We start from the raw sequence: 12924 nt of genomic DNA, 5'->3' as shown, positions 1-12924 counted from the left end.
ACTTATTTCACAAAGCTCTCTCAACAGTTTCCAGACTTTCCACACAGTTTTTAGCACCAAAAAGCTGTTTTGATTGCCACCAGTCCCTAGTTGAGCAAGGCATTTAGAGACCGACTTGTGAATCTAGTTTAAGCTTTGGTTCTAAGCACGTGTCCCGACAGCATTAAGGCCGCATGTGTGTTTAAGCTACATTAGAGAGCGTCACAGCGGCTCCTGCTCGTTCTCCCCACTACATTAACCTCTCCCTTCATCCTTAAATGTGTCCCGCTCTCCTGGCACAACACAGCGCCCAGGGAGAAGGGATCTGTCCTCCACCACACACACACACCCCCTTCTCTCTATGCCTGTCTCTCTATCTCTCTCTCTCTCTCTCTCTCTCTCTCTCTCTCTCTCTCTCTCTCTCTCTCTCTCTCTCTCTCTCTCTCTCTCTCTCTCTCTCTCTCTCTCTCTCTCTCTCTCTCTTCCACAGCCAGCCAATGAGCAAAAGGGAGAGAGTGAGTAAGGAGGTGGAGGGGGGGGGGGGGGGGGGTTGGGGGGATGACAAACGGACTGTGGGCAGCGAGTCGAGAAGGACGCAGATGTCAAAGCCATGAATCTGGGGAGACCCATGCCCCCCTCCCCCCCCTCTCTCTCTCCTTTTTTCCATCCCTCTCTCTATCTACAGTATAACACCAGTTCATCTCTCTGTCTGTGTCTGCTCTCTCCATCCAAACACAACAGCCCCGTGTCCCGTTTCTGCCCAATCAGCATCTCTCGCCTCCTTCTTCTATACTTCCCTTCTCTCTTTCCCTGGCGTTAATAATTACTCACTTGCATCAGTAACCGGGAGAATATTAATTGACATATCCACTGTGTGTGTGTGTGTGCACATGTTTTTGCATTGCTGTTTGTGTGTGTGTGTGTGTGTGTGTGTGTGTGTGTGTGTGTGTGTGTGTGTGTGCGCGTGCAGCGTGCGTCATCAACTACTGCGGTGACACTCGCAGGGTCACAGGAAAGCTTCTGCCAATAATGAAAGGCCATGAGATCCCACATCACAAAGCTGCCATCATCCATCCACACACGTTACGGGCTGTTGAATCGAAGTGTGTGTGTGCGCGTGTGTGTGTGTGTGTGTGCGTGTGCGTGTGCGAACAAACTTGCACTCATGGGCACATGGAGAATAAATTGAAACATGCCAGTGGAAGACATATTTTTAGATAATCCCTCACTTTTTGGCCAGTAAGGTGTGTGGACTGACAGGAAATGTTGCCAACAGACATAAAACAAGTCGGGATCTGACTCTCCACCCTGTGATGACATGAGCTCACGACTTAAAAACACGTTGAAATTTCATAGAACCTTCGATTTACGTGTAGAGCAAATTGAGCAATGATCTAATTCTAAATGTTGTCGATCTTTATCAGAGATCCTGTGCTCTGTGAGGAGCATGGTTCACTCATTGAATGGTGAAACAGAATCTCAGAATATTTTCACATAAATGAATGCGAGCAAAACACAGGGCTTGATGTTAGAGTGGGACCTGCTTTTTAAACATTAGTGGTGATCAGTCCTTTTCCATGTTCAAGTGCACCTCATTTGTTAACGTCTGTCTGAGCTGACTGAATGGACCGAGAGTGACCAGTTCAGTTGTTGGCTGAACACGACTTGATGCATGGATCACGGGTGCCTATCAGTCACTCAGGCTTTTCTACACAATGAATAGCTTGGTTGTACAAATGAAAAGCATCAACATCCACGTGGTTTGTTTCAGAATGTAGAACCATGTCAGATATATTCTCCATCCATACCCACCCAGGCCTAAGACTGAAAATGCTAACGACTAAACAGGAATGTATATATGCTATATATTTTATTGCATTCCATAATTTCTCATTTCCCCTTGCGGTCTGTCTGCAGTGTCCAAGCATCCAACCTATGGTGCGTGTTTTAGTGCATGCTTGGTGCTTTTATATTGTTTATTATCAGACGCCTGATGGGTCTAATGAACTTACTGAAACATTTTGATGTTAATGAAGTTTAGCTTTAGGTACCACTACTGATCTTCACGAAGAATAGGGCAATTATAAGTAGAAGCCACGTCGGTATAATAATTACCAGGTGTTTCATAATCTGACTCGTGCTACCAGGTGACAAGCAGCTGATTTGTAACACCCCTCTCCCACTGTTTATATTGTGTTTAGTTTCCAGCACCAGGAGGGGGTGGGGCGGAGTCAACATACTGTATGCCCTTACTGGGCTCCCCCACCCCCTCCTGGTGCTGCGGCCATCTTGGAAACTAAACTCAATATAAACAATTGGAGAGGGGTGGGGCCGAGAAAGGCCCTTATTAAAGGTAACAATCAGAGATGTATTGGCCCCACAGTGTATTTAAGTACTGTAGTGTAGACTCACTTTTCTTTTTCAAATTCGGCACACAACAACAATGTTAGATAATAGATTTAACACCAAAATATACATTTATAAACGTGACAAATACTTCCTGAAAAAGCGAATTAACTCTATCTCTACCACTAGCTGTTAGCATGAACCCATACATGGCGCCAGCGTCGCGGTACAAAGGCACACATTTAATCCGAAATGTGGATGGCAGAAAATCCACCAAGGACAGCGATCCAAGAATCCGACTTATGGCGGTTTGAAAATCCTCCTTTCACTGTGAATATATTTGTTAAATGTTAAAGGCGTCCGTATAGGCATCAACCATTATATAGACGGAGTATACGTTGGGGTACGTATATATACGGACTTGGGAAAAAAATAGTTAACAAACAGAAAAACACTAATACCAAAACATCCACATTTTTCGTATTGTGCTAATTGTTTAGGAAACAGATCACTGGTTTGAGGGGCTCCTTTTGATGCTACTTCACAAATAACAGACTGGGACGAAAATGTTTAGTGCTAGTTCTTAAAAACATCTTGATGGACCTTGAGCACCCTTCCAAAACCGCTTTCACATATGCCCATAGGGGGTACTGCAAACATGGACAGTTGTACCATCTGTCATACAAACTAATTCCACCCCATCTTTCTCATGCAACTAGCAACCATTTTTCTAGTTGTTGTTGCTCGTTTCACATGCAGACCTAGGGCGGCGGGCCCTATCTGTTTCCATCCATTCACACTAAAGTGCAATGCTGTCGAGGTTAGCACTGAAGTCTTTTCAAAGGTCTTTGTTTTAGGTTGTCGAAAATGCCCCATGGTGGTTGGTAGTAAAATGTCGATGAGCCTCACTCACTAAGCTGTGAAAAATAGTGTGTGAATAACGCGTGTAAAGGGGTGTGTAATTTCTTGAAGTAGAAATTGATTGTGTAGAGCCCCGATATGTGCGGATCACAGGTCTTCCTCATTGTTGTCATTGGAGTTCACATGAAAGCCCAATAGGCGAAACTGCAGAAACGGCAAACAGGGGTCTGACAAATTTGTCCACTGAAAATAAATAAAATTTGAATTTGCATCATGTCTATAATATGCATGCATCCAAGCAATAATATGTGTTGGTTAATGTTGGTACATGTTTTATTTGAGGTTTGCCACTAGTGTCATTGATTTTGCATTCTAGTGCTTTGGTCCCATGTAAGGCTGGCTCTGAGCAGACGTGAGTTTAAGCAGACATCCGTCGAAATTCAAGGACGAAAAAAAGATTGAATCTGAACGTGGGAAAACCAGCGTGTATAATGTATATGCTATACAGTAAATAAACAAGCTTCGTGAATGAGGCCCCGTGTGTAGACTAGATGCTTTGTAAAAGTATTAAACTATTAAACTATTTCGTTTTTGTAGCTGTAAATTAGGCGGCAATCATGTTGCAAGCAGCAATCTTCTGTTCATACTCTTTCTATTATTATTAGTTGCTAATTATTGCAGCCTCCTCCGTGTATTGTGTGATAATTATGTTCGATTAATTTCCTGTTAATATCAGACTGTTTAGCTTGTTTGTGTAAGCTTCAGTGTGTGATGTGGTGTTGTGTCGTTGTTTATGCTTTTTGAAATCACCAGGGAAGAGGTGGGGGTAGCCTCCAGTAAGGACTGTGGGTTCATACAATGAAAGGGAACCCCTTTTGGTGTTAGCATTACCTTATGCTTTAGCTATTGAAAAATAGCAGATCTACAAGCTCATAGCGCGCCACCGAGTGGCGCGCTACGAGCTTGTAGGTCTGCTATTTTTGAAAAATCGAAGAACGACTGACATGGAAACATAGCTTTTTCAGAAAACTGTCAGGATTTAGAAGAAATTTTTTAGAATCTGATCTCAGGTCAAAATGGTACTCTCGGATAGTCCAAAAAAGATCAAGTCTTCTATGAGAGTCGGCCTTCCCATCAACGGTGCCAAAGGATGTGACAACACACTAACTGCGATAACAGTGCTCACTCACCCCTGGGGGCTGATACGGTTAGCAGCTGACCACTCAGCACAGCGTGTGATGGACTGTGGATGTGAGCAACTTTAGTGTGAAAATAATTCAGCGTGTCAAACATGGCCGCCGCGGTTTGCTGCATTGATGAAACACAACATTCTCATTGTCGTGTGAATAAATATGGCTGGCTATGTATGGATATGTTGATAACTGTACAGGCATTTGTCATAGCCCTTGGCTATGACAAATGCTGCATAAGCCCTCATCTAAGTAGCTTGCTCTCACACTGATACACCAGCCCTCAGTCCGATAACCTCAGGCACTGAGAAATGTCCCGTCTATATAATCTATATATTAATGCCCACCGCCAATTCATTATTGTATTTTTTGCTTTATTGTAGTCCATCAAGTATGCTCTGCCTAAGCCCAGGGGCCAGGATGTTACGTTGTATGACTAATGTTCCTCCACACTGGGTGTCTTCAAGCACTTTTAAAAATCAGATTTAATCACAAGGCAGATTATCCACATCCGTTCAGATTTGAAAATATGCAGTGAACACATTAAGACTCGCGCTTAATGCTCACTGTAATTCATGTGTAATGTTTATTCAATAGACTTGGGTATAATATGATATTTTTTTTGTTTTAGATATTACCTCCAAAGCTCTTGTGCATTCAAAGTAATAATGTATGTGCTACATCTTTGTGCTTTTGAGCTTGAGTAAGCCATAGAAATAAAGGTAGACAGGCAAGTATTGGATAGTGGATTGTTGAGGAAGAATTGTCCCTACAGGTTGGCAAATAATGTCCTTATGTCCTGAATATCGACAGAGCAGAATCTGGGCTCCAGTGTAAAATGGCTGAAAACCTCTGGCGTAGTGTCAAAATGCACAACTTGAACTTTCAATATGAGAAGGGACGTCACATCTGTCATCTTCAGAACATTCCTCTGCTGTCTTTTGAATCAGCAAATGGTTGGTTGGACCGATGTATCGGTGCCTTGGTTCAGTCTGTTGGACCGATGTATCGGTCCCTTGGTTCAGTCTGTTGGACCGATGTATCGGTGCCTTGGTTCAGTCTGTTGGACCGATGTATCGGTGCCTTGGTTCAGTCTGTTGGACCGATGTATCGGTGCCTTGGTTCAGTCTGTTGGACCGATGTATCGGTGCCTTGGTTCAGTCTGTTGGACCGATGTATCGGTGCCTTGGTTCAGTCTGTTGGACCGATGTATCGGTGCCTTGGTTCAGTCTGTTGGACCGATGTATCGGTGCCTTGGTTCAGTCTGTTGGACCGATGTATCGGTGCCTTGGTTCAGTCTGTTGGACCGATGTATCGGTGCCTTGGTTCAGTCTGTTGGACCGATGTATCGGTGCCTTGGTTCAGTCTGTTAGACCGATGTATCAGTGCCTTGGTTCAGTCTGTTGGACCGATGTATCGGTGCCTTGGTTCAGTCTGTTGGACCGATGTATCGGTGCCTTGGTTCAGTCTGTTGGACCGATGTATCGGTGCCTTGGTTCAGTCTGTTAGACCGATGTATCAGTGCCTTGGTTCAGTCTGTTGGACCGATGTATCGGTGCCTTGGTTCAGTCTGTTGGACCGATGTATCGGTCCCTTGGTTCAGTCTGTTGGACCGATGTATCGGTGCCTTGGTTCAGTCTGTTGGACCGATGTATCGGTGCCTTGGTTCAGTCTGTTGGACCGATGTATCGGTCCCTTGGTTCAGTCTGTTGGACCGATGTATCGGTGCCTTGGTTCAGTCTGTTGGACCGATGTATCAGTGCCTTGGTTCAGTCTGTTGGACCGATGTATCGGTCCCTTGGTTCAGTCTGTTGGACCGATGTATCGGTGCCTTGGTTCAGTCTGTTGGACCGATGTATCGGTGCCTTGGTTCAGTCTGTTAGACCGATGTATCGGTGCCTTGGTTCAGTCTGTTGGACCGATGTATCGGTGCCTTGGTTCAGTCTGTTGGACCGATGTATCGGTGCCTTGGTTCAGTCTGTTGGACCGATGTATCGGTGCCTTGGTTCAGTCTGTTGGACTGATGTATCGGTGCCCTGGTTCAGTCGGTTGGCGCCATGAAGTCCACAGTGGGAAAAGTAGGGCAAAGCGGATGTTGGGGTGTGGTTCGAGAAGATGTGATGGATACAGTCATTATTTGGTGTGCGTGAAATTGATGCAGATCTCCACTCCCTCAGGAAACCAGGGCATCCTCTAATTGGCCATTACATTAATTGACATTAAATAATAGCTTACAGCATGTTTCATGTTTTGATTTTGACAGTCATAGGTAGTGCAGTCTGTCTTTATAATGAATATTAATGAATCTAGTGCTGGAAAGAGACTGAATCTAATCTATAAGTAATTTCAGAGCCAATTAGTCAGGTTGTATTTGTGCTTTGTATTTGGGCACATTCTTTTTATGATCCTATCCTATATTAAAATTGGCTAATGGGTCAAAGCTGGGGACCACGTCACTATGATATCACAATAAAAAATAAACGATACGAACATATATATATATGACTCATACATTGATTGATTGATTGATTGAATTCTTTATTAGTCAGAAATGTAAACAGTACGAGGTACAGTCAGACATTTAGGCTAAAAGGTGGTACTTTGTAGATATCCATATGTCCAAAACCGATACGTGCCTCAAACAGGCCATATGAAATATACTGTAATCCAAAGAGTACATTCAGTTTTGGTAGGTAGCGCCAGCTAATAATAAATGTATTGACACTGTGACAGTACCAAATGAAAGTCGCCCCTGTTTCTCTGCATGGTGCATTGTTGAGACAACATACACACTTGTATCAGATTATAGAACTAGATCGGCTCCCTCGCCATCTGAACTGTCGCTACACATTTTGTTTTTCTCAATATTTGTATTGATTTTTAACAGTGTGAACATAGATAGGAGTAGTTTTTCTTTCTGCACTGTTGCTACACATAAAATATATCAAATAACAAATGTCCATTATATCGTATCGATATCGAGATATCGAGATCAATATTGAGATATATTTTCTTTTCCATATATTCATCCTTAACTAGCCTTAACTTATTGTTTTCATTTTCAGAGGTATTAAAGTCTTAAAAGGTCTTACATTTGTGTGCATATATCAGTTTACATAATATTATATTATAGTATAATGTAAAGCTGAATGTAAACGGCAAATATTATCTATAAATGTCTCTGTACGACTGTACTACATACGTCAGTAATCCACGTAACTCGAGGACCGTTCGCCCAACCGACGTGTGTCAAATTCGACACACACGTTCCACACCCCCACAGGGAGTAAAGTGCCCAGTGTCGAGTCGGTCGGACCCACGGTTGTCCAGTACCGCCACAAAAGGCCTCTGGGCATGGCCCCTGCCCAGGCTCCATATATGGAGCTGGCCTGTTCTGACATCCCAACACTCCATATTTGGGCATGCCTGACACAGAACTCTATGAATAAAGGGACACAGAGAGATGGGTGGAACGGGTACTCTGCATCTCCGGTTGTCCAGAACCGCCACAAAAGGCCTCTGCCCGTGCTCTGGACCCGATCACCCCTATATCTCCATATATGGATCTGGCCTGTTCTGACATCACAACACAGGCACCTCTCTAGTTCTTTAAAAGCTAGTGGTAGAAATGTATTTTGTATTGGTAAAATTAATATTCAATTAATATTCTACCCACAAAAATATTTTTTGACATTTTGATTAAGTTGATCACTTCACCAATAGGTCTGCATTTACATGGCTGAGACAGACGTGTTCACAAACAAATCTTTAGAAATATCTATAGAACTCTATATAAATATTGTACAGTAGCCTATATAAATACAGTATTATACATATCACAATGCAGTACGTCTCTCCTTTTTCTATCCCTATAGTATATCCAGACCTTTGTAACATAAGCCTGGCAGCGGTGGGAGATGAACAGAAGCACCGAGACCGCATTGCATTCTGGGACGAGGTGTATGGCTTCAACATGTCGTGTATGAAGAAAGCTGTGTTGCCAGAGGCCGTCGTGGCAGTCATCAGCGCAGACACTCTCATCTCTCAGCCAGCAGTCATACAGGTAATCTCACACACGCTTTGGCCCCGACCTACAATCCTAACCATGAAGCCTCAGCCTTGAAGTAACATTGTTGAATTTTGAACAAGCATTGTCCTCCCTTTGGGGGACGTCTTCTCATGTTGCTGTTATTGAGTTAAGTTTCAATTGTGGTGTACATCAGTGTTGATTTAGTCGACTAAAACTAAGACGAAAAATGTTCCAGACCCCCAGGAACGCGCCCAGGGGGCCGGGCCGGTTCCGACGTGCCGCCCCGTGTCCGGTTGAGAAATGACAGAGTTACCGTGTGCCGGTCCCCAAAATACATTTTAGTCTAAAACTAGACTAAACACTAAAACATTCCAGGTGACAAAAATGTGACTGAAACTAAATGAAAACTATCGAAGAGACTATGACTAAAAACAAGAATCAAAATGTTCTGCCCAAAACAACACTGGTGTACACTACTAACGAGATGAAATTGTGTTTGAGGTGGCCAGGGTTGCTATAGGACACAGACACAGAGAGTTGTGGGTCTCAAGTCTGAACAACGGATTCGTATGAAAATCAAGCGATGACCGCCAGTATGTTACTCCTCACTGGAATGCAGTCGAGGCTCAGCTGGAGCCGACTGGCTGCGATTAGGAAACACAGAGAGACGTTGCACTGGTTGCGTTATCCGACTATTACTTAACCTAATCCTAATTCTAACCCTAACCTCAGTCTTAACCGGCCACGTAATCCACTATTCCAGTTGTTCCCAGATTTATTCGTGCCAAGGACCCCCACATTGACACTAATTAGCCCGCAGATCCCCATAAGAGAAGATTTTTACAGCAGTTATTCCCAACCCGTTTAATTTCAAGGACCCCCCAGTCTGACATGCATTAGTCTACGGATCCCCATTTATTGGCATTTCTACCTCTGAGACACCAATTTATATTGTGAAATCACTGTTCACAGTTCCTAATTATCCATCATAGCTGGGGGGACCCCCTGGAACTCCCTGAAGGACCCCTGGGGGTCCCCGGACCCCACTTTGGGAAACCACTGCACTAATCTCATTATCCAAGTATTTATTTATTTATTTATTTTCTCGAGAAGAAGTATTTTACCGCGTTCCCTTTTTTTCATTTTGGAAAAACGTGGGCACCATTTTGAAAATCCAGGGCACGACTATGGCCATTTCTCTTCCTTTTCTACCAGACCAAAGTAATGTCTCTTCCACTCCCATTCGGCCTACATTTGCTGTAGCCACTGGCTTGGCAACACGCTCAGCGCTCATCCCTGTGTGGTGCGTGATGAACGAGGGGAGTGCCTGATATAATGGAATTTGAATCCTCTATCGATGGTTTCTCCCCTCCAGTGACAAATAGACAGCCCCGAATGCCCCAAATTACATGGATTCTCATCTACGAGCCCGGCCACTGATGCGATCCAATAACATCCCATTAAGGCTGGCCACTATTCCGTAAAATTGAGAGCCCTCTTGTGGAATTGTGAATTCTTGTAAAGCAGATGAGTTTTTCCTTCTTTTTTTTTTACGTTCCTCTAGGAATGGGAGACCACACTGTGGGAATGTTTCACTTGTATGCATATAAAGCAGCATTAAAGGCGTAGTGAAACGGACATTTTATTTTGACGCATTCAAGTTGAAACACCGCTATCAAGTTTCTGAACCAATCAGAGCGTCGCATCCCTTCAGGCGATGGGACGGTAGCTAGGGACGGTAGCTATGCTACGCGCATTGCGCATGGAGTGTGTTTGTTTACAAGTCGGATGGTCGGCCAGCTGTACCAGTTTACTGATATGTGGCTTATTTCTACCCTATAATGTTTTCAGATACATATTTTAGCATGATGATTAAGTTGAAACTGAGTAATGCACTGTCTGGATGTTATCTTGAATGGGAATAAAAACGGGAGGATTTCTGTAATCAGTAGCAGCTGTGCTGGACGGATGCGCACATATGGGGAATAAAACGGGTTATGTGTTGATAATGACCGCTCCACTGTATAACAGTTGTGTAACTTGTGTTGTGTTTTGGGTCAATGAATTAATTTATGTTAGGTAGCCATGTAATAATAATATCTGGCTAGGTGGTCATTGTTGGGATATAATTCACCACTGGGATATAATTTAATTAATTAATTTAGTTAAACTCCCAGATATTATCCCTTTCATACAGTATGGGAATATAGGGTGCAATGAAAATGAGCTACAGTATAGTAAGACACAAAAGTCATGTTTTGCTTCCACAAGAGGGTTAAGAGTGATGAATGGACATTACAAAACTATTTGCTGTAATTTCACGACGATGATCACACATTTTTCAATCAGGAAAACATGGAATTATTCTCTCTTTCCATCAGAATCCGATCTCCTAGCTGATATTTTCCTCCTCAATCAAATTTTTAGACATTAGACAGAGCACGCTTCAGTGTATAGATCAGCTACAGTGTGGTGTGTCTTATAGTGGTGTTGACGGTATGGCCGTTTTATTACCACGACGGTGACAAAGCAATATATTCTGGCAGTTCAGCGGTTTATCGCACCGTTTGTATTGGACTGTTTGAAGACCAATCGTCACTAATGGCAGCATGATTAGTTTTCCTTTCACACTGTTGTCCTCTTCTTGACATTACCAGCAGTGAGCTCGTTTAAAAAGTTAACTTGTTTCCAACACGGCAGCTCAAACTAAATGGTCCATGAGGGCAGAGGAGAGGACAGTCTCTTGAATAGTTTTCACTTTTTTTTTTGTCACATTTTAGTCACCCGGAATGTTTTAGTGTTAGTCTAGTTTTAGTCGACTAAATGTCATAAGATTTTAGTCGACTAAATCTACAGTTGATTTAGTCGACTAAAATGTATTTTGGCGGGCCTTCATGCCGTCGTATAATGACTGCTTTTACAAATAGCAGAGCTACAAGCAACCTTGTAGATTGGCTATTTTCAGCATGCAACCAAGTGTAATTTTTTATATTGCATCTTTAAATATGCTTTCTACTGTTGGCCAGCTGGCTGTAAGTTGTTGATTTGCTATGTTGCATCTATTTAATTGTGTTCAATTTTCCTGCTTTTTTTAGTGAATTTGTTGTATAGCACTTTGTGACTTAGTCCAGAAAAGTGCTATATAAATAAAGTTATTATTATTAGTACACTGGATCTCTTGTCCACTAGTCCCTTCCTAACATTTTTGTCTAGTTGTTATTTGTTAGTTTTCATTTAGTTTTCGTTGCACTATTGGTGAATTAAGCAATATTACACGTTCCTGCAGCACGCCTCCATGCTGCCTCCAAGTGCATTAATGACGTTAAACCACCCCCTCAAGTGTAATATTGCAATTATACAACAGTTACCCTTAAAACTAAGAAAATCGCTGAAAATTTCTTTTTTTTAATGACAGATGTAGTCACTACGACCACAAATGTCCCAAGAAACTAGCTAGCCTAGCAACCGAGTTTGCTGCGCTCTGGGAGAACAGAGCAGCTGAATTCTTTGTTTTGATTAGGTGTGGACTGGAGTGGTGCTCGTTTGAACCACGGCTAGAAGGCTGTTTCAACCAATCAGATTGCTTCCTCGAAACGACCTGTTGTATAATACAACACTTTTTTTTATTGTAGTGCCGCTAGCCCCTCCTATGTCCAGCTTTGATGGATTGTGTATTGTTTAAACACAAACATTGTGCAAACACTAACATTGAATGCCATTGACCACGGCATCCTCACAAAAGTGAGGACGCAAATTGTGATTGGCCGGAATGAGATGACTTATGATGATAAGAGCGCCCCTCATTTCACACGGGTGTGACATTTGTATGTGCTGTATGCATCTGTATTTATACAGTATTTTGTCTATTCTCAACAGACGATCGATTGCAACAGTGTGTGTCTGTCAGAGCTGGAGTTTGTATCAGATTTCTGCCTGAAGATTACAGACGGCACAATGTGTACGGTAGGTAACGCACACACACAATTCTTTTTTACGCTTTACAATGGTTCATTCATTCATACATTGGGAGGTGAAGCGGCGAACAGTTGACGCCAGCGTCCTCACTTCCCACATTCACACACCGATGGTGGCAAGCTCACACCGACCAACTCATTGGAGGCAATGTAGGGTTCAGTGTCTTGCCCAAGGACACTTCGACAGGAGGAGCCGGGATTCGAACCACCGACCCAGGGATCATTGGACGACCTGCTCTACCTCCTGAGCCACAGCCGCCCACTTAACTTTGCTTATGGTTATCCATCGTGTCCGATGATGAGAACCCATCTCTGTTACTTGTGAGTAGAGGGTAGCACGGGTCTGCCCGGAACCAAGAAGAACCACGAACCCGCTCTGGTACAGTTGGGATAGGCGAAGCTCCCTGTTGTCCAGGAAGGGACTAGTGGACATTAAGAGATCCAGTATAAGTCATGTTACAATTAGTTGTATGCTGAAAATAGCAGATCTACATGCTCGGGATGCTGGGACGCGTTGTGAGCTTGTAGATCGGCTATTTTCAGC

The 12924-nt window shown here is 43.2% G+C and overlaps 1 protein-coding gene across 1 annotated transcript in view; it reads left to right on the top strand.

The window, feature by feature from the left end:
• The window catches only part of prmt3 (protein arginine methyltransferase 3), a 97973-nt gene that overhangs the window by 44666 nt on the left and 40383 nt on the right, over window positions 1-12924 (top strand). The window contains exons 12-13 of the mRNA XM_083760222.1: window positions 8252-8439; window positions 12283-12369. Of these exons, the coding sequence (XP_083616348.1) occupies window positions 8252-8439; window positions 12283-12369 (275 nt within the window). The remainder of the gene's footprint in view (window positions 1-8251; window positions 8440-12282; window positions 12370-12924) is intronic.

This window comes from Protomyctophum parallelum, assembly GCF_964188405.1.
Source record: "Protomyctophum parallelum genome assembly, chromosome: 2".
NCBI classification, from domain to species: Eukaryota; Metazoa; Chordata; class Actinopteri; order Myctophiformes; family Myctophidae; genus Protomyctophum; species Protomyctophum parallelum.
This window is presented reverse-complemented; position numbering and strand designations above follow the sequence as displayed.